At 39.1% G+C, this 22,668-nt stretch overlaps 2 protein-coding genes across 3 annotated transcripts in view; both read right to left on the bottom strand.

The window, feature by feature from the left end:
- med1 (mediator complex subunit 1) overlaps positions 1–22,668 on the bottom strand; it is a 700,564-nt gene that overhangs the window by 128,456 nt on the left and 549,440 nt on the right. The window lies entirely within an intron of this gene.
- Positions 1–22,668, bottom strand: part of adprh (ADP-ribosylarginine hydrolase) — a 47,728-nt gene that overhangs the window by 12,050 nt on the left and 13,010 nt on the right. For both annotated transcript variants that reach the window (XR_012387539.1, NM_001003453.2), the window contains exons 2-6: positions 18,486–18,594; positions 11,565–11,673; positions 11,366–11,464; positions 6,379–6,484; positions 5,954–6,220 (exon numbers count right to left, since the gene is read on the bottom strand). Coding sequence is in view for 1 of the 2 variants with exons in the window: in NM_001003453.2 (NP_001003453.1) it covers positions 5,954–6,220; positions 6,379–6,484; positions 11,366–11,464; positions 11,565–11,673; positions 18,486–18,594 (690 nt within the window). In the remaining variant the exon portion in view is untranslated. The remainder of the gene's footprint in view (positions 1–5,953; positions 6,221–6,378; positions 6,485–11,365; positions 11,465–11,564; positions 11,674–18,485; positions 18,595–22,668) is intronic.

Genomic DNA, 22,668 nt, shown 5'->3' with positions numbered 1-22,668 from the left:
AGCTGCACCCTGTTTGCTAAATAGGAATTTTGCAACCATATTTCTACAGATATTGATATTAAAAAAAGAAAAAAAAACAATAAATCAAATTCAATATCACCAATAATTCTTTGGGAAGTATTTAAAGTGTTAAAGTATTATTTCTTTTAATTTGCATTGGTCCTTGAAACTAGAACAACAGAGTTGTACCAATTCACCAAACCCTGTTCTTAAAACAAAATAGCTGAAATTAAAAACAAAATTTGATTTATTGACAACCAGCTAGGCAGTATTAACCATGAAAAGCAAAAAGGCTCCAGGCCCAGGTGGCTTTCCTGGTGAATATTTTAAAAGACTAATACAATCACCCCATGAATCAAGGCTTTTTATCTGTAAACCAGGCTATGATTTCATAAATATTGAAAAAAGATAAAGACCCTAAACTTTGCAGTACCTATATACCAATAAATCTAATTAATCACAATATTAAATTTTTAGCTAATGTTTTAGCCAAATGGAATTTATGTTCCGTCCATCATATTGAATGATCAAACTGACTTCATACTAAGTGGTCATTTATCGTCTAATGTGCGAAGGCTCTTGCATGTAGTCCTCCTTTCTTCCTGGTCAGCAATGCCAAAAATCTCATTAGACGCAGAAAAATGCCTTTGACCAGGTAGAGTGGGATTACTTGTAGTTTTAAAAGGAAGGTGATGCAGAAAAGCTTTTTCTGCATGCTGCCAATGAGAAGAGCTGTTAGAGGTAGGTATGCAAAGGCTCATCTGGACAAGCCTGAATCTTTTTAGAAAAATACATTGTGGACAGATGCCACAACCACAGGCGATTTGTTTGACGGAAAAAGAACACAGCATTCCAGGACAAAAACCTGCTCTCTACTGTGAAATATGGTGGAGGGTCCATCATGCTATGGGAATGTGTGGCAGGCACAAGTACTGGAAACCTTGTCAGAGTTAAAGGTCTTTTATCCATCTCCCTCCTTTATTTAGATGAGATTATATGCACCACAAAGATTGAGTTTGGTGTAAAACTGAGCCTGTTTAAATTCTGTGCTTTCACACCTGCAATATTAAGTTTGGTTGAATTGCACTAGAGTTCGTTTTCCCTCTTGGTACAGTTTGTTTGGACAGGTGTGAATGCAGCAATCGTACTCGGGTGCACACCAAAAGCGGACCAAAAAAAAGTGTACCGAGACCTGCTTGAAGAGGTGGTCTCGGTAAGCTTTCACACGAACCCTGGAGCGGTTTGTTTGTGGTAAGAATATGATCTGAACTAAAACAGACCCAACCGCAAAAAAAAGTGTCTTTTGGACTAATCCAGCTGCCATGGGCAGCTGTGCTCTGCATTAAGGGATATGGAGGAAAAATATTTGTTGACAGCACTTTACCATTAGAGAGAGAGAAGGGAAAACATTACCTGATGGATCGTTGGTCAAACTTACGCAAGATGACCATGTCACAGTTTAGCTAAATTAATTCACATCTTCTCCTGAAGTGACATGCGATGCAATAAAAGAATTCTAGCCGCGGCCGCGATTTATTCTTGAAAATTATAGTTTGTCTAAGGCAGGGATACAATCAGCCAGTGCAGTCGTCCCTCCATAGTAAAAAGCAACATTTTGTGCCTGCCGGTTTGTTTACTTGCAGGAGTGCATTAGCATTTTATCGCATGTGAATTCTGACCAATCAACAAGCAGTTTAGGAACTATGTTCAACAACCTCTGGCCAATAAGTGATGTTGATTTTGTCAGATTAGTGTATTTTGGTTCTTTTCAACTGGTTCGAACCAAAGTCAGCAATGTGGTGTGAAAACGAACCAGAGCTGGCAGAAAATGCAACAATGTATCATTTATTGCCCTTGGTCTGGACCAAATGAACGGAACAATCTAGTTCTATGGAACAATCATATGGCCCATGTGGGGGTAAAGATGAAGTGTGGTGTTTGTTTAAATGGTAGTACGCAGTAGTCTACACTTTAGAATTTGACCATCATGGCAGGACATATGGGCAACCCGAAAATAATCAGGTGTTTAGGTGAGTAAATGACAAAGAAATTAATTTTAGGATGCCAATGCACAAACTGAGATATGATATGGTGAAGCATTCCCTGCCCTAATGGATGTCTATTAAGTGTCTCCACTGAAACATAAGAGTCACATGGGAGTAATGTGAGCTTATTGTTAGACAAATTCCCAGGACATCACATTTCCTGTTGTCCCTGAGTCAAGAAGTGCTGTGCAGTAAAATTCAAGATTAGATATGTTTTTTTAGATATCAAAAGATTGTATAAACTAGAGATAGTGATTGAACCCACTGAATGAGATGCTGTAGGTGGGCCTATGGGGCAGTTGGTCTTGATATGGTCCAACTTGCTGCAAAACAGATAGAGGTGGCCCTTTAGCCATTGCTCTCTATTCTTTTGTGAGATGAGTAAAACCTAGCTGCATTTACTTGCTTGAAGAAGGAATTGATATATCGGGTGGTGTTGAGTATTGATAACATGATGTGCGACCAATGTTGATAAGATGATCTAATTTATTGACAATTTCAATCAACTCATTCAAGTTCCTTCCCTCCACTTGACAGATTAGTTCAGACTAATTCATGAGTTCACCCTCGATGAAACATTAGTTTCAGGGGATCCTCTGCCCAGTGTTCTTTTGCTGCTAAAGTGCTGAAGGTGAGGCATACTCTGGAGCCGTGCACTCTTGCCAAAGGCGGGTTTTTGAACACTTTACAGAACTGATTCAAGGATGTGTTGAAGGTGGAAAGATACTACCATCTGTTTGTCAAACTGTGGTGTCCCACTCTAATGCCCGACCAGTCAACAAGGTGCACACATGCTATACAAATAGCATTGATGGGATATAACAGTGGTTGTTGTGTAATAAACAATGAACATTGCATCAGAAAGCCCTTACAACTTATGGCTCATCATCAAATTTATCAGCGAATGCTAACCGGATACTTACTGTAGTTTGAGTTGTTGGACTGAGAGGCATGTTGAGTGATGTTACAGGTTGTGGAGTAAAAGGCAAAACATGCATCTTTTGAATGGCTTTGATGATTTCCTCTGTCAGGGTGGTTAGAGAGCAAGTTGCTGCTGGTAAGTGGCTAACTAAGTGTCCTAGATCGAAAGCTCTGTGAATAACTGTTGTAGTCCTATTGGATCACTTTTTTGGCATTTTTTCTGTAATGACTGGCTAGAAATATGTTGATCTATTTGCTATATAATTTATTGCACAGCATAAAAAGACAATGGCAACTCCCCCAATTGTACAGTATAGTAGGGATATCCAAGTAGCTGGGTGATGAACCAGAAGAGTCTAGGGCAGGCAGCAAGGAATTGAAAGAGATATCAGGCAGAGGTTGGGGCTGGCTGCAGCTACTTAAAAAGAGATATCAGGCAAAAGTTGGGGCAAGCAGTAAAATTATCAGAGTGAACAACAGTCCAAACTGGTCCACAAACAGTCAATAATGCAAGAAAAGAAAAAGATGATGGTCATATCTAATCAAACTTTGCACTGAGCAGAGGGAAGCATGGGTTATAAATACACAGTGAAATAGCCATCACCTGAATGTTCATTTCAAATTCGTTCATTTTGAATGAATCTTTAAAATGACTCAGGAACTACAAGTCCTCTCAGAGAGTGATTCGTTCATCCGCATGTACGCACATGTGCAGGTGGTATTGTTCATTTCAAGTCTTTGGAAGACATCACAGAAAGGCAGAAGCCAATCATTTGTGTTTGATCCGTTCATCTCTAAAGTCCTCTATCGGTTTCGAGTCATTCGTTCATCACGGGGGAATCATATGCGTTTAGAACCCGAAAGAGAATTGATCCGTTCAAAACTCAGGTGATCGGTTCCTCTGGGCATAGGGAAAGTGGAGCTTGGTTAAATTGTTCACAGCAAAAAGTCAACAAGCTTATGATATTTAACCCAACATGTAAAAGAAAATTAAAAATGGTTGTGCATGACATTCCTTAACGTACAGTAGCATAGCCTATGTAGTCATAAAACAGCAAAATATCCTTCCCACTGTGAGCTAATAATGGAAAGCTGACCATAGACCCTGTCTGTGATTAACCTCCCTTACTGGGCTGGGTCAAAAGGCAATCGCAGACTGTTCTGACTACAAATATAGGCCTACCATATATAGGCCTAATTAAAATTACTAAAACTGCAGTCGTTGATGGAAATTAAGAACAGCTTCTTTCAGGCACCAACATTTGATCACATTGCATTGTGAAATGAAAATTTGGATGGAACTGCATTGTGATATACTGCACTGAAATACAGGTATATAATACGATATTATATAAAGTGCCGTTGTAAACAAAAATAAATAAAAGATTGGTGAAATTATATTCAATTCAATTCTACTTCTACGGGTAACCTACTAGTGATGGGTCATTATTGAACGATTCATTCATTTTGAATGAATCTTAAAAATGTGCAGTAAGATATTACTTTTGTAGGACTTGATCACACCAAACCCATTGTTTGAGGTGAGAGGCACCTTTTGAAAGTTATTTTCTATGAGCAGTGAGAGTTTTATGCATTGCTTATGCACCCTGGGTGCATTGCATTTTTTGCTTTTTAATAAAAATATATGTTAACAACTTGCTGCAGCATAAGAGCTCCTGGAAAATGCTAGCCATCTAACCTTGTGCACTTCACTCCCTATGCAGCCAGGTACATTAAAATCTAATGAAGCTTAAGATCAGATCTTTCAAAACAGTACATCTTGTAAAAGTGAAGCCATCAGCAATCCCCTTCTTTTCTGTCATTTTGGATTATATAATGTTTTACTATTTATATAATATTATATTATTTATATTGTTTTGTATATTATATTATAGGTGGAGTCATCACACTTCTGTTATTGGCAAGATCACTCAATGCACAATGCCGACAGTCGGTCGATGAGTAAACAAATATAATAAATGAAAATACATAGTATATGTGTATAGGCATATAATTTAATGATGTACAGTAACTTGTAATTTGTTTGCATCAGTTGTCTTGTTCTTGGCCATTTCAAGATGATGCAATGCTATTGGCCCTACACTAAAAACGTGATATTACTTCAGCCTCATTGCTCAAGCTCCTGGGCTATTAGCCCAGCCTAATGACAGCCCTGCTCCCACTGGGGTGCACTAAAATCTACCTACAACAATGAATCAGTTTCAGTTTTGTCACTATACATTTGGATTATAGTTTTATTCTTAATGCAATGTCTGTGCTTAATTCATGGAGACTATCAGTTAAAGAGAGTACCAAAAAAAAACACAATAAAACAGGAAACTGTGTGTTGAAAGCATAAATTTTACAGCAGCATACCCTAAAACAGACCACAGGTCAAATAGCCCACCACTGTATGAAATACAGTCCCAAACTAGTGAGGGGCCCTGGAACTGCTAATGTCACCCGTTCTAGGCCAATGTGGGCAACATTTCAGGGAAAATGTGGGCTTCCTGGGGGCTCGATCAGGGCTGTCCATGCAGGGGCAGTACTAAAAGGCCAATAATTTGCCAATGAGCAAACTCTCAGGGGTCCTGCACTAGGTCTGAATGCATTCATGTGGGCTGTCTGCAATTCAGGGCTAATCCCAATGAGTCCATAGTAAGCCCATTGCTGTGAGTCAGCCATAGCCTACGGTGCCTGCAAACAGCAAGCAATGGCCTGTAGTAGTATGTTTGCCACATACTCTACTGGATCTGACAGCTAATCACCACTGCAAATTTATAGTGACCTCATATAATGTGACTTTGCATCAACTTCAGTTTCAAACTATAAGAATGAAATTGTTTAGAAAAATGCTAAATTAAACAATGTTTATTGCTAACAAAATTATGGTTGATATTGACTATTTTTCAGCAATGTTTAATCCATATATACACATCTACACAAAATTTTTTTTGTCTAAGCCTCTGGGGGCGTTAGCTTCTCACCATTTCCATTTTTCTGTAAAGTAGTCCCAGTCTCTCTCAGTCTCAGTAACAGCGTATCTTGTGGACTGGACAAAGGTTTTTGCGACAGGACAAGCTTCCTCCAACAAACCCAGACCCCAGGTAGTGATTGGTCTGCGCTGGACTGCATAGGCAGTAAACAATGCTGAAGCCACAGCTCCAAGGAAACCAATTGGATGAGAATGAGTCATTCTTCCAGTCTCAACAGCAACTCCAACCAGTGAGGACAGCTGATTAGGATGAGGATATCTGTAAAGCCAAAACAATTAAATTTACCTAACACTACTGTTAAATATCTGAAAAAAAAAAAAATTATATATATATATATATATATATATATATATATATATATATATATATATATATATATATATATATATATATATATATATATATTTGTTTCTCACCTAAGGCCTATGCACATGGACCTCATAGCTGCCCCACAACCTGTGGCTTCTGGGTTATAAGGTACTCTATAACCCCCTTCAGTGCCCGGCCGCAACTGTGAAATACCTTTAGGCACAGAAGAAAATTAAGATATTTATTCATACATTCATTTTCTTTTTGGCTTAGTCCCTTTATTAATCTGGGGTTGCCACAGCGGAATGAACTGCCAACTTATCTAGCATACGTTCGACACAGCGGATGCCGTTCCAGCTGCAACCCATTACTGGCAAACACCCATACACACTCATACACCACGGACAACTTTAGCCTACACAATTCACCAGTACTGCATGTATTTGGACTTGTGGGGGAAACCGAAGCACCCGGACGAAACCCATGCACGCGATTGCGGGAAGAACATGCAAACTCAACATAGAAATGCCAACTGACCCGGCCGAGGCTCGAACCAGTGACCTTCTTGCTGTGAGCCGACAGCACTACCAACTGCGCTACCGCTTCGCCCTAAAATTAAGCCCAAATCAGAAAAGTTTTGACAGTATGAAAAACGCTAATAAAAAAAGAACAAAGTGATTTCTAAATTTACATTAACTTGTATTTCATTGCATACAATACAACAACATATTATTTAATGTCCTCATGATTTTCTTAATTGTTGAATTAATTCTGGTTCTTGTAACACATTAAACACATTAAGCATTTACCACTTTGTAATGTTGCTATTGCTTTTCACAACACTTTAAAGACGTTTAGGGACTGATATACCAAGTGATGAAGTGTGTCAGGTGTAATTTTGTCCCATTATTCCTGCAAACGAGTCTTAAGGTGCGCAACAGTATGGGGCCTTCATTGTCGCATTTTGAGCTTCAAAATGCATCACACATTCTCTATCGGAGACACGTCAATACTGCTGACAGGCCAATCAAGTACACATATTCTCTTCCTCCACAACCAGGACTTTGTAATGTGTGCAGAATGTGGTTTTACATGGTCTTGTTGAGATATGGATGGGCATCTCTGGAAAAGAAGGCAGCATATTGTGCTCCAAAATCTCTATGTACTTTTCAGCATTAATGGTGCCATTACAGAAGTGCAAGTTACCTTTGAAATACTCATTTATCTGACCACAGTACACTCTTTCACCACATGCCTCTGAGCTCAGAAAAGTCAATGGCACTTCTGGACACTGTTGACATAGGGCTTCTTTTTGGCACAGTACAGTTTTCACGGGCATTTGTGGATGTAACAATTATTTAACTGTTTTGTGGTACTTGACAAAGGTTTGCCAAAGTAGTCCTAAGACCATGTGGTGATATCGCTTATAGATGAATGACAACTCTCTATGCAGTGCTTGCTGAGGGATGTTGAAGGTAAATATCCAAATGTCTTCCTATCTTTCTTTGAGAAACATTGTTTTTAAACATTTTGAAAATGTTCTTATGTATTTGTTTGCAAACAGACATTCTTCAGCACATTTTTGCTCCTAAAGGATTAGATCTTAAAGGGAGTAACTTCTCCCTTCAAGACAAGATCTGAACCATTTGAGAACTGTTCCTGAAAGCCCAACCTAGATTTCCAGGCTATCAAGAAGTATGCTGTGATTGACAGTGTCAAATGCAGCACTGAGATCAAACAATACCAGCACTGTAAGTAGGGATGTCCCAATCCGCTATTGATATCGAAAATTCGTCTGATATCAGTCCAAAAATTTATATTGAAAAATCTCTGATATAAGCACTCCGATTCGCTCTAAACTCCGTGACAGCTATTCTATCCAGCAGCGTCCAGAGCCAGCATGCAAAGCCCTAGTGATCACAACACTGCTTGCTAGCAAAGTCTCTAAGGCTGTACTCACACTAGGTACAGTTGCCTCGAACCGACGGCCCGCACTCACACCACAATCGGGCCTCGGCACACTTACGTCGTTGCTGCTGCGCTGTTCAGTGAGAAGCGCTCTCTCACTCAGCAGCACAGTGGAGATTTCTCTAGTTATATCATTTCAGTCATTTGTTATGCAGTGACATGCAGTCAAATATTTCACCAAACAGTCCTTAGGGATGCGGTGACACGCAGTCAGATATTTCGCCGAACAGATCCGCCACTTTTGGCGTTCATAAACAATCATAAAGCTCTCGTGCTTTACCCACACTTCTCAAACGATCCGGGAAATGGGCCTGGGCACGGTACGGATGGCACAGTGTGAGTAGGCATGTAACATGCTCTTCACACTAAGTTATAGTGTATTAAGAGGGAAATCTATTGTGACGTAGCACACGCTAACGCGATCACCAACGGCACATCTCTACTGGTTTACTTACTTCACGTCAAGCGATCTTTGAGTTTACATTGTTATACGCTGCTAAGCAATGCATGCGAACCTCATTTAAAACGTTTACGTTACAATTCAGTCATGGCATATCGTGGTTCATCCAGTGTGATACTCAATTCAACACCAGCGCTTCCCACATATAAGACTTTACCTCAGTGGCCCGGTTCTGTGTGCGTGAGAAACTCCACAGACTCGGGTGCTCTTCTGCTTCAGACTTCAGAAACGCGCTGGACATCTGACTATGGTAATCGCTTGGAGATGAGCTCGAGGACACGTGAAGAAAAGCCTTTTACTAAATAGACTGACCCAGCTAATTATTTAGGGTGACAATAAATCCTCTTTTTCCTGAACATGTCCTCTATTTGAGACTTAAAAATGCTTTCAGCCAGGCTTTCTAAATCGCCTAACATGTCCTGGATTCTGCTTTCGTTTTCTATAGCTGTCATGTAAAAGGTGTTAAATGCTAAACATTTTTGTTGTTTTAATTGTCTATTAAATAAGAATTAGAAATCATTCTGTTGCTGAGGGCCATTACAGTTTAAAAGAAAGAATGGTACTGTATTACTTATGGGGCAGAAGTAAAAGTTAATAAGAGGCATTCCCATGTTTAACTCTTTTTTAAAAAGCCCAGAAGACAAAGTGCTCTGATAAACAGTGTCAGCTTTGCACATGAGTGTGCAGTTCTGTCTGTCTTTACATTGTCTACTTTATCCATGTGGGCAGTAGGGTGGAATCTGTGCAATATATTATGCAAATAAAATGCATTTTGATAAATACAATTATTTTTTAAAATCATGTTATTGTATGTGCTGTGGAGAAAAGGTGTGTTTCAATCCAGCTACTGCAAATATATTTATCTTAAAGATAATATGTGCAATATATATTATTATAAAATTAATAATGTTTTGTTTGGGAACATTGATACAGCCATAATCTTCTTATGATACAAACACAGATTAAATATCTGATCTGATTATGTAAAAGTTTGTACTAAACATACTGCAGATTTTTATTACTTTAACAATAACTTATAACAATGACTCTCTATACAATAGACAACTCAACAATAACAATAACTATTTCTGCTCCCCTGTGTAAAAGATATTTTTCAGCTCAAGAATAGATCACAAATTCATCAAGAAGCTGTGTAAGTGTGTGAAATTATAACTTTAGACACTCAACCTTTAGCAGTTGATCAGTTAACATTAACAATATTTTTTCTTATGTTCCTGCTCTCAGCTTTTTCTACCATTTGCTGATGGTGAAAAGTAAATAACTAAAGTGACCTTTAATTAGTATTTTGCACTTTTAAAATATATATTTTGTTTATTTAATTAAGATATTTTTCAGGGTCATAATATTTGTTCTTTAATTACTTTAAATATACTCTTATGTAAAAGCTTCACATTTATGCAACCAGTAGTTAATAAATTGGTTGTTTATTTCCATACTTACTGTTGCTGACTTTTGTTCTCAGTTTGATCTAGCCGTTCATACATTCGACTCAACGAAATAGGTAAAAGTAAAGTATTCATGATTTGTGCTGATATCAGATTTATATCGGTATTGGTTCGTACTGAAGGCAGCAATATCGGTATCGTATCGGAAGTTAAAATGTTGTATCGGGACATCCCTAACTGTAAGTTTGCCTATATCTGTATTTAGGCGAATATTGAAGCTTATCCTTATAAGGGTTGCCTCTGTACTATGATGTGCCTGGAAAACAAATTGAAAATTGTCTAAATATCCCTTAGAGCTTAAATCAAGAAAAATTATTCAATAAACGATTGGTAATCCAAGAGTGTATGGACAGAAGAATGTCATTTACCACACAAAGAAAAGCAGTATCAGTACTATGTAATAAGGGAAATCCTGACTTAAAGGTCGCCGCACACACACAGAAGCATGCTGTCTCGTTCGCACCGCTAAAAACATGAATGATTCGAATGTACATTAATGAACGGTGCGCATCTTGTGCTGCAAACATTACATGCTTTTAGTCATTTTCATGTGAAGCTGAGCTTTGCAGAGCAACCAATGTGTACAACTGGAAAGGGGGCGGTTTATGATGCAATAATCATTTATCTCAATTAATGTTTTTTCATAATCGTTAGAAGCCAAAATTGAAACCGGATTTTTGATTAATTGCACAGTCCTACTATTTAGCACTCATATAATATATATATATTATATTATTATTATTATTTGTGTTATTCTTTTACTTCTCAGCTACACATTAAGTGTGTTTTGGGAAATATTAAGTAATTTTTACCTACTTTACAGCAAAATCCTCAACTAATCTTTCCCTTGTATGTGAAAGTTTTTATTTTTTTTCAATGAAAATTTCACTTTAAAAAGTAACTAAATGTAATTTATGTTGTTTCTGGAAATAAAGATTTAGACTTGCACATATAACTCATTTTATTAGAAGACAGATATGAGCATCTTGCAGTATTGAGCGATGTTCAGTAATTTTTATGATAATTTCTGCTTTGAAATTTATCTGTGTTGAGTGACTAAATCTTAATAATATTTGTTCTTCTAAACTCCTATAGCACAAACTATAGCATAAACATGTCTGTTAAATGTAACAGCCAATCAAAGGTATTTAAGTTAGTCAGTTATGCATATGTTCAATGCCTTTGTGTGCAGTTGCATACCTAAAATGCTTGATGGTCCTGGCTTCCTTCCTTCCATGTCCTTCATTCCCTCCACATAGCGGAAGGCAACCTCATGCAGTAACTCCTCACCATCTTTTGCTGCCAGGCAATGATGACACATGCTATTTATTAAATTTCAGAATTATCACCAACATTCTGTAAAGTGAAATTTTATTCAAAACCCACTTCCTGGACCCACCTGTTGCTAGAGCCTCAGCAGTTGCCAAGTGAAGTACTGTATCATCACTGACTGGCCAGTCAGGAAGCTCCACTTTGATGTTTTTCAGCCCTCCAAGCTCTTGTAGCTCCTAGTATAACATAATAAATTAGGGTGCTTACCATGAACTGTAAACTTATTTTAAAAAGTGGTATGATTCATGTGTTGAAATCACTTCACAGCAGGGGTCACCAACCCTGTTTCTGGAAAGCTACCTTCCAGCAGAATTCAGGTTCAGCCCTGATCAAACACACCTGAACCATTCAATAGAACCTGAAGCAGTACTTCAAAATTACAGACGTGTGTTTGTTCAGGGTTGCAACTAAAATCTGCAGGAAGGTAGCTCTCCAGGAACTTGGTTGGTGCATGTATAGTGGTATAGTGCATATCCATGGACTGTGGGGGAAACTGGAGCACCCAGAGGAAACACACGCAAATATGGGGAGAACATGCAAACTCCACAGAAATGCCAACTCTCCCAACTGGGACCAAAAGTTGGAAGCACTACATTATGCTAGAGAATCATTTAAATACTAGTTCTAAAGCGACTTTTGTGGATTAGTAACCTCATAGTAGCCTCATGGTGAGTGCACAGGGATGGGAGAATCACCGCTGCCTGCGTCATCACCTACACTGGATACATGAAGCTTGATCTCTCTGCATTCAATTCAGCAGATGTTATCTATTCAGTTGCGTGAGGCTTCCGAAGTGTCTGAAGCACTCTCCTACACATGGTTCTATACTCTACTAATGATTAATCACCAGCACCTGCAGAGCTGTGCTCTGCCAACCTATGGACTTTCATTGGCCCATTTTCTTACTTTTCAGAGTGATTGGTCATCTAGTGATCTCCCTTTGGGCCCTATCATACACCCGGCGCAATGTGGCGCAAGGCGCAACGCAATTGCTATTTGCTACTTTCAGCTCGGCGCAGGGGTCATTTTGAGGTGTTGCGCCACACTGTTTAAATATCAAATGAATTTGCGCTCAAATGTGCGCCCATAGGCATTCTGGTCTAAAAAAGCAGGCGTGTTTTGGCGCGTTGCTATTTTGAGAAACTGTAAATAGTCTGTTTTTTAGACCAAAACAAAGTCTGTCTACTTTCTGGCGCAAAGTGCGCCTGGCTTACACACAAGATGTAGAGCAATATGCAAATATCTTTACATATAAAAAAGATATAATATATTAAGGATATATATGTGATATAAATATAAATGATTAAAATATTACAAAACATTAATTTCTAGCCTACATGAATTTAAAATCCACTGCCTTCATACTTTCTTCATCTCGGGAGGCTTTTTCAGCTCATTCAATTTGCTTTTGTATAATGTTATTATTATTAGCAGTATTATTTATTAAATCCATATTTATATTTGTTTTATTAAAAACAAGAGTAGATTTGTCCACCTTTCAGGTTTTAGACCATATGGGGCATAGCAAATGTATTTGGATATAGCTTAGGTTTTTGAACACACTTTGTTATTACTGTTCATTTATTAGTTTGCTGGAAATTAGAACTGGATTTAGAAATATTTTTGAAACAAATGTTTGCACTTAACAAACAAAATTAATTATTCATAGGCTAATTGATGTCTGTGCGTTAAGGTTTCCCTATCCTTGAGAGAAAAAGCGAAAGTGAACTTACTTTACGTCATGTAAATAGCAAATGTGCTTATGGCGCGACGCAGCTGGCTCTTAAAGGTAATGGGAGATGAGACTCTGATTGGTTTATTCTCAAAACACACCTATAACTCATTAAGAAAAAAAATCAACCATTTTAGACCCCGCGCCACGGCACAAAGCGGATTTTCCTGTCCTTAAATTAGCAAAAATGCGTTCTGACACGCCCTGAAAGCGTTTGCACCGTGCGTTTTGCACATGGACCGTCAAAATAGAGCCCATAGTCTCGTCGAGGTTCCCGTTCAGAAAAGGGAACTATTACGCTGCAGAACAAACCACTCCAAAGGGAACAATAAAGTTTATAGTAACAGTAATTTAAACACCATGGCGCATAATGTAAAAATGATATCTGTGCAAATGTCTGAAAATAGTAAAAAATAAATAAATAAAAAAATAAAAAGTACTGCTCCTGGTGACGTATTGTGATGGGTGTATGGTAAGACTCATATGTTACAACAAGAATCCTTTTGTCCCATGGAGCTAAGACACAAATATGGAACCAAAACCAGTTCTAGTCAGTATCAACACCAAAGAAGAGTCTCAAAATTTAAGACAATGCATATGCACGTGTCCAATTTAAAGCACTAATAATAGACAAAACACTGTAAGAACAAATACAACAACTGTGGCTAATTCCTCATCCAATTCAATTCATGATTGGACTTTAAGTTCAGAACACTGTCATGAGAACTTTAAAAAAAGATGTTGATAATAAATACCTCTGAGATCATAAGGACACTTTTATTTGACTGTGCATTTTAGAATAAGACAACAAGCTCCACGAAATGGAATGGTGGATTATGATAAGCATTCACCTGAGCAACCCAATCAGGTTGAAAAATTTTAAAAGGAGGGGTTGATCAATTCCTCCTTAAACAGGAAGAAATAAAAGCATTTCCTTTTTGGAACAAAATCAATGGCAAAAGTATTAGAATTTAAAAATAATTGAAATTAATTTTGAAATTAAAAGCTTGTTGAATAGCACTGAAAAAATGCATTTCATTACAAATTAATTGTATTTTAATGTACTGAAGTGTAATGGTTTGCATTTTTAGGTCCTGAAATTGTGTTGTTGTTTATTTAAGGTGTAAATATTTAAACAAAAAACATAATTTTCACACACAATTTCATGGCTAAATTCAATACTTCATATTCACCTTCCAGAATTCACTTCCAATATATATTTAGTCCTTTTTAAAAATATGATGTAAAATGTTCAAAAGGCAGATTTTAGTCATTTATCTTTTTTCACTTATTTACTGCATAGATAATCTTAAATTAGTCCATCCTAGCATGGAATGAAATAGCAGCTTCAACAACAGGGTTAATTGCATTCAAAGTTAAAAAACATTCTCATTGTCTTATGCATTTAGTTCTACCAAGGTATCCCAATTAGGGTTGGGCGATGTTGACCAATTTGGTATCGTACAATGTCTTATGTGAAACATCGTGAAGAAGGGTGGCATCGTTGTCATAGGTGGGGCGTTTTTACTATCTGACCCACATGATCTTTGCTTTACCCATAACTAAACCATAAATACATAAAGTTACACACAAATTACCATCTGTCAATCACTTTTTTTCCACTGAACTCTGGCATGAATAGGCACTGTGATCTGTGTCGTTCTAATGGCTTTTTACACAGTTGGTGGAGGAGTCGTGCGTTCGTTTGGAGTTTACTGAAATTTTTTGGGTAGCCCTTTAAATCTTAAAGAGCCCATCTTATACATGAAATAGGGTCATATCTTGGTTGTAAGGGTCTCCAACAACAGTTTAATATGCATGCAAGGTCAAAAAAACAATTTCGTGATCTTATAATCTGCATTTATTTTTACCTAATTATCCCAGCGACTCCTGTATGAATCGTCCAGTGATTCATTTGTTCCCAAACCCCTCCTTAGCGCGAAGCTAATCTGCGCTGATTGGACTAATGACAGTCTGTTGCGATTGGTCGACTGCCTTCAGTCAGAGAGTGAAATACCAAACAGCTAATCAGCAATATAAAAGTAATCACAGTTCATGCACGCTCGATAGTGTAGGCGTAGATTTTAGCTGCCAGTGGGTCAATGTAAATACAGACAATGGACTTGAAAATTCGGACGACTAACTATTTTATTGAGCAAAAACTCCAAAAACAGTTGAGGAGATCTCCTAGCTTCTCACTCTGCTCTTTTCACAGACACACACACACACATATTGCGCACACACACACACACACACACACACACACGCACACACGCACACACGCACTTAACCCTGCTCCGGACGACAACGCGCGCGCACACACACACACACACACACACACACACAAACACACACACACACACACCTCCGGACGACAGCGCGCGCACACGCACACACAGACACACACAATACTCCTCTTCCACGGAGCTCCGTTAACAAAGCAGCACGCGTCGCGTTTTTAACGTGACTTTGCACGCGATAAGAGAATATAGCCAGTTAACCTGATACAGTACACGCGGTTACAAGTAACAAATCACAACTAAATACATTTGCAAGCTAAAGTCAACGAGGCAACTTTAATCGCACGTACTTACACTTGAGAAATGGAGGAAGAAAAATCCATTCTGACGTCCATCAGTAAGTTACTCTTTACTGATCCTTCCTTTAACAAACGCTGATGAAGTATTCTTTGTAGCATGTAGTTTCCAGAAGTTTCCAGTAGTTTCCAACTGCTTGGCTATAATGCTGAGGTTTCATCTTTGGGTAGAGACTCAATATATCCATCTGCAGTGTGACTTCAATCGACCGGCATGTTTGTGTGTGTGTGTGTGTGCATGTGTTTGTGGGTGTGTGTGTGTGTGTCTGGGTTTTTGCATCAGAGGGCGGGGCCTCAGGTTTGAAATCTCCCGGGTTTGCGCGTGCACGTGAATAACTTGGTTTCGTTCGTTCGTCATGGCGAAACACCTAATGAATCGGTATCAAGGCGACTCGTTTGAAGCACTATGAGTCGACTCTTTTATAGATGAATCAACAGTTTTAAACACTGTACACTAACAGATTTAAGCCTTAGCTCGATACTTCACTTCACTTAGAGCTGTGTTAAACACTACATGGAGGGGAATTTTCAAAAACCCATAATATGGGCTCTTTAAAGCAAAAGTCGATGACGTCACGTACCCGGTGCCGAGTTCGCGGAGTTTAACTGGTAAACAACACCAATTTCAGGAAAATCGCTCCAACACATCACCGCAAACACGCGTGGTGACCGGATTTTGGAAGATTGCTAAAGACGTGGTCCCAACAAAAACTGTATCTACCCCAACCAAAAACCATGGATCAATGTTGAAGTTCAAACAGCCCTATCAGTGCGAGCTTCCACCTCTAAATCCAGAAATGCTGAGGAACAAAAACAAGCAAATTACAACCTCAGAAAATCCATCAAAGAAGCATAACGTCAATACAGAGTCAAGGTAGAGAGTCAATTTAACACCAATTACACAAGGAGCATGTGGTAGGGACTTAATTACATGACAGAATTTAAAAGTAACCAATCCACCACTGTAAACATTGCTGCATCTCTCCCGGACGAGCTCAACTTGTTCTACGGCGCTTGTTCTACACTCTGTTTCTGTCGCGGACGTAACGAGAGCTTTACGAAGCGTGAACATCCGGAAAGCAATGGGCCCAGATGGCATTCCTGGACATGTACTTAAAGCATGCGCACACTGGCTATAGCCGGGTTTTTCAAGGACATCTTTACTCTCGCTCTCTCAGTCTGTGATTCCCACATGCTTTAAGACAGCAACTATTGTGCCAACACCAAAATCAGTTAAAACAACATGCTTAAATGACTGGCAAAACCCATCTTCAGCAAGTGCTTTGAGAAGCTGATTAAAAAGCACATCTGTTCTTTACTGCCTGCTCACACTGACCCTCTGCAATTTGCTTACAGGAATAACCGCTCCACTGATGATGCAATTGCTTTCACCCTGGACACTGCTCTGTCTCACCAAGCAAACAAAAAAACATATGTGAGAATGCTGTTTGTGGACTACAGCTCAACATTCAACAGCATAGTGCCTGCTAAGCTGGTGGTGAAACTCCAGGCTCTGGGTCTTCACAGCTCATTGTGCAACTGGATCCTGGACTTCCTGTCAAGCAGTCGCCAGGTGGTCATAATGAACCACATTACATCATCCACAATGATACTCAACACTGTTGCTCCACAGGGCTGTGTTCTTAGCCCACTCCTGTACTCCCTGTACACACATGACTGTGCAGCCAAACACAGCTCCAACGTCATCGTTAAATTTGCTGATGGTCCTAATCACCGATAATGATGTGACGGCCTACAGAGAGGAGGTGCACGCAGTGGTGTGAGGAAAATCACCTCTCACTCAACATCAGCAAAACCAAGGAGCTGGTGGTGGATTTCAGGAGAGGAAAGAGAGAACACACCCCCATCACCATCAATGGGACAACAGTGGAGAGAGTCAGCAGTTTCAAGTTTCATGGAGTCCACATCGCTGAGGATTTGACATGGACAGCTCACACAGACGCATAGCTGAGGAAGGCACGACGGCTCTTCTTTCTCAAGTGTCTCAGGAGGTTTGGAATGACCCTCCACATCCTCCGCTCGTTCTACACCTGCACTGTGGAGAGCATCCTCACTGGCTGTATCACCACTTGGTATGGAAATAGCACCAGCAGCAATCGCAAAGGCCTACATAGGACATAGCTTCCCTCACTTAAGAACATCTACACCAGGCGGTGCATAAGGAAAGCCAAGAGAATTATTAGTGACTCCAGCCACCCAAGCCATAGACTTTTCTCTCTGCTACCCTCAGGCAGACGGTTTCGCAGCATCGGTCACACACCAGCCAGCTGATGGAAAGTTTCTTCCCCCAGACTATCAGGCTAATGAACACTTAACACAACCCACACAGACTCTTCCATACCCCTCACTGCACACCATCAATATGTAGTATGCACTGCACTTTAAGCAATTCATAGTTGAAACAATACCGCAAGGCGGATGTACACATGCATAGCCAAATTCACGTGCATAAAATCAAATTCACGTTCATAAAATATTTATTTATATTTACAAAAAAATTCACGTGCACAAAATAAAAATAAATTTTCATAAAATACGTTTCACAAATGCAAAACACCATTTGCAAATGTATGAAAGTGATGCAAATCTTATTCCAGAAATCAGTAACATATACAGAAAGTATGCAGAGCTTTTCTGACCTGGTGAATGGCAGGGCCAGATTGGTTGTATTCCCACAGCTGATTCCTGTATCCCAGAGCATCTCCTGCTGCACTGAGCAGCATGCCTGTTGTGTAATGGTCCACAGTACTGCAACAAGATTAACAAGATTATTAAAGTTCGTCGAGACTTTGAGGCTGGCTTTACAAAGCCTGCTGGTGTAGTTTATTTAGTTCAAAACAGTTTTGAAGATAGATAGATAGATAGATAGATAGATAGATAGATAGATAGATAGATAGATAGATAGATAGATAGATAGATAGATAGATAGATAGATAGATAGATAGATAGACAGACAGACAGACAGACAGACAGACAGACAGACAGACAGAAAAACAGACAGACAGACAGACAGACAGACAGACAGACAGACAGACAGACAGACAGACAGACAGACAGACAGACAGACAGACAGACAGACAGATAGATAGATAGATAGATAGATAGATAGATAGATAGATAGATAGATAGATAGATAGATAGATAGGTCAAACAAGCCAGCCGCCGCTTTTCTAAGATTTTCTGATGCTGAGAGACAGCTGCTGTAATATAGTTGCTAAGTTAGTCTGTTTTGTTGCTATGAACAGTTAAAAACAACCCCTCTGTCTCTAAAACACAAGCCTCTATAATGGCAGTCTATGGGACAGTTGCTAGGGTGCAGTATCTGGTTGTTAGGGAGTGGCTAGAAAGTTAAAAGCCTGTCAGTTATTGGCAGTTTGGTAGTATGAGTTAAATGAGCTCAGCCATTAGTCTTTATGACACTCTGATGCAGAGTTATGAGCTCACATAGTTTGATCCAATGTTGAGTCAATGACAGTCTTTTGCAATGGAAGTCTATAGGACAGTTAATAGTAGAGGTGTGAACCTATACTGGTCTCACCGTTCGGTTCGGTTATGATTATCATGCCATCGATTCGGTTCAATTCGATATCTCGGTGCATCATGGTGCACTGACGATGCTTTCCATACACAGTGTTATATTTTGGGGGAGGCTATAACAAGCTGTCTGTATGAACACACAGACACACAGCACCACACTCTCTCATTCAAACACATACACAAACATACACAGCACCAAACAAACACACACACACACACACACACACAAACACACACAAACACACACACACACACACACACACACACACACACACACACACACACACACACACACACACACACACTTAAGCCCTCGCAATATGCGTTTCAGAGCACGCGCTGGGCAGAGCAAAAAAAAAAAAAAAGTTTTTTTTGAAAAAAGAAAGCACTTATCCGACGGTCCCTTACTGAGGCTGAGGCTAAACGCATATTGCGAAGGCTTAAAGGGAGCAGTGGTCGTAATGTCGAGCGAATAGAAAAGAAAAAGACAGCTGTTAAACATAACCAGCTTTGTCTTTTTGTAGGAAACACCCTTACGATCTTTTTAGGGTAAGAGGTTTTTGAGTTATTGCCTGAATGTGTCAGGAATATCGAAAACAAAACCATCTTAACCGCGCTTATTTTTGGTGCCCCCTGGATGTACAGTGCCCTTAGCATTTGCCTTTACTGCCTATGCCACGGGCCGGCCCTGAGTTGGCTCCTGAGTAGGGTTGTAACAATATACCGGTATGACGGTCTACCACGATTTGAACATGCACGATTATCATACCATGAACAATTGCATATCAACGGTTTTAACCCTTAAAGACCGAGACAGCCGCCCGCGGCTAAAAATAAGTATTGCTCTTAAATGTTTAATAACTTTTGATCCGCTGATCCGATTCATACAATTCAAAGATTGGCATAAATAAGAGAATCTCAGCTTAACATATCACATAACATTCGCGGACTTTTAGAGGCTCCGGAATTAGTGCGGTTACGTCATCAAAATTTGACAACGCTGATTTGACAAAGAAGCGCTCGTCACTGTGTCTCCGGACAAACCAGACATGATACATTGATGCATTGTCCCTCCTCCATGCCCAGATTGGTTCAAACTCGATATATCACAACCAATAAGCATAGGTTTCGCTTTTGTTTGTGGACCAACACTGAGCTTTTTGAACAACACGGAATGAGAGATAGGCATACATTTCTGCGCGGCTAAATAAAACGCAAAAAAAAAAAGTTTTGCATGAAATAATTCTCATACTAAGTACTTTTGCATGCACAGCAGCACAGAAACATGACAAAACAGTGACACAGCAAAGACGAACTGCTGCTCTTGCTGTTTTCAAAAGACACAAATGAAGGTGCAGCTGTTTGTCTGCATTGCAGACAACCATATCCAAATCCATATCCACAGCCAACCATATCCATGCTGGCACATAAAACCTAAGGATGTTCCATATTGAATCTAGTTTCGTTATGTAACTATTTATAGTATAGTAAATATTTATATCTATTTTTACTGAGGATTTGCACCATGTTTATTTGGACTTTGACACATTATTTATTATTTTCTTATTTTTTTATTTGTTTATTGTACAAGTGGACACATTCTCTCACCTCAGCGGTCAAGATTAAGTCCTGAAAATCTCAACATGCTTACATTTCTTCATCACAACCTAGACTGAAAAAAACAACGCTTTAAATTTACAGCCATAAACTTGGTATTGCACTTTTGGTCTCCCATTTATCCTGCTTATAAGGAAGGACAGTTTAAGTTTATTTTTGTCTAATCTTAAAAGACCTTGCTTGTTTATTCCTTCTAATTTAATTTATTAAAATGGGAGATTTTCAGTTTATTTTTATAAAAGACTTCTATAGTTCTATTAAAATGGTTCTTTCAAAAGTTTGTTGAAATAAAACCTTTGTTCAGTCAGAAAACGTGTTCTTATTCTTTTCAGGGTCTTTGCTATGAGAATTACTATTTAATACCGTATACCGCGAAACCGTCAAACCGTGGTATTGTTTTAGACGATTATCATACCGTAAAAAATTCATACCGTTACAACCCTACTCCTGAGTGTTGTAAATACCAGCGCTCACGATCGCCGCTATCTTAGTCTCGTCCAATCTCATGACCTCTGCCAGAAGCTCCGCGAGTCTCCTGCAAACTTAGGCCTTTTTACATATAACAACTGAAAGTTCGGTGTTTTTGACAATATTGCAAAAGTTACTAAAAGCTGGCTAAAATAATTAGATAAATACAACTTAATAAATGTTTTAACATGAATATTTAATAATATAACTTCTTGTAATATACTCATTGCAATAAACAGTGTATAGACCCTTTTCCTTTTAGTAAAGAAGTGACAGATTTATAGGTGTGAATTTTAATTCTTATGAATTAAATTTCTTCTAATTTTTCATCAAACATATGCTCCAAACTTGTTCTTGATTGAGACATGTTGAACTCTTCTTTCATCCTTTGCAAGGGGTGTTACAGACAGAATTAGCAACCCAACGAGAGCCGCAATTGCCCACATTGTGACCATCAAGCAGAGGTGAAAACAGATCAACACTTGCCTTACCTGCTGCCCAAACTATTAAAGCATCAAAGCAACATTCTACCCCAAATTTGAGCTCATTTGCCCTGAATTCACAGTTATACAATAAAACACATAATTTCAATATGTATCAAGTGAAAAAAGCAGCTTAATAGCAGCACAATACATATAAATATCAGTGATGAGCTTACAAACACCACACACACACACACACAGAATTCTAAATTGTTATGAATGAATCCTAAAATGTTAATTGTTAAATATACTGTTACCACTCATTATTATTGTATTGTCCAAAATTGTTGATTGTCATATATACTCTTAATTATTTTTCTTATAACTAGAAATACTACTATGTCATTTGCTTTCTTATGTTCTATTGTAAATATCACAATTGCTTTGGCAATACATAGGAAACATTTATCTTGCAGAATAAAGCAGAGAGAGAGAGAGAGTCCTGTTCCAGCAGACCATTAGCACCCACATCCTGCGCCAGTCCACCCACACCCTCAGCATCCACAACCTGCGCCAGTGCACCTACACCCTCAGCATCCACGCCCTGTGCCAGTGCACCCACACCCTCAGCATCCACGCCCTGTGCCAGTGCACCCACACCCTCAGCATCCACGCCCTGTGCCAGTGCACCCACACCATCAACATCCACACCCTGTGCCAGCAGACCATCACCACCCTGTGCTGTGCCAGTGCACCCATGCCCTGTTTCAGTGCACCC

This window comes from Danio rerio, chromosome 12 (assembly GCF_049306965.1).
Source record: "Danio rerio strain Tuebingen ecotype United States chromosome 12, GRCz12tu, whole genome shotgun sequence".
NCBI lineage: Eukaryota > Metazoa > Chordata > Actinopteri > Cypriniformes > Danionidae > Danio > Danio rerio.
Note: the sequence above shows the minus strand (reverse complement) of the source record. Positions and strands in the feature narration are given on the sequence as shown.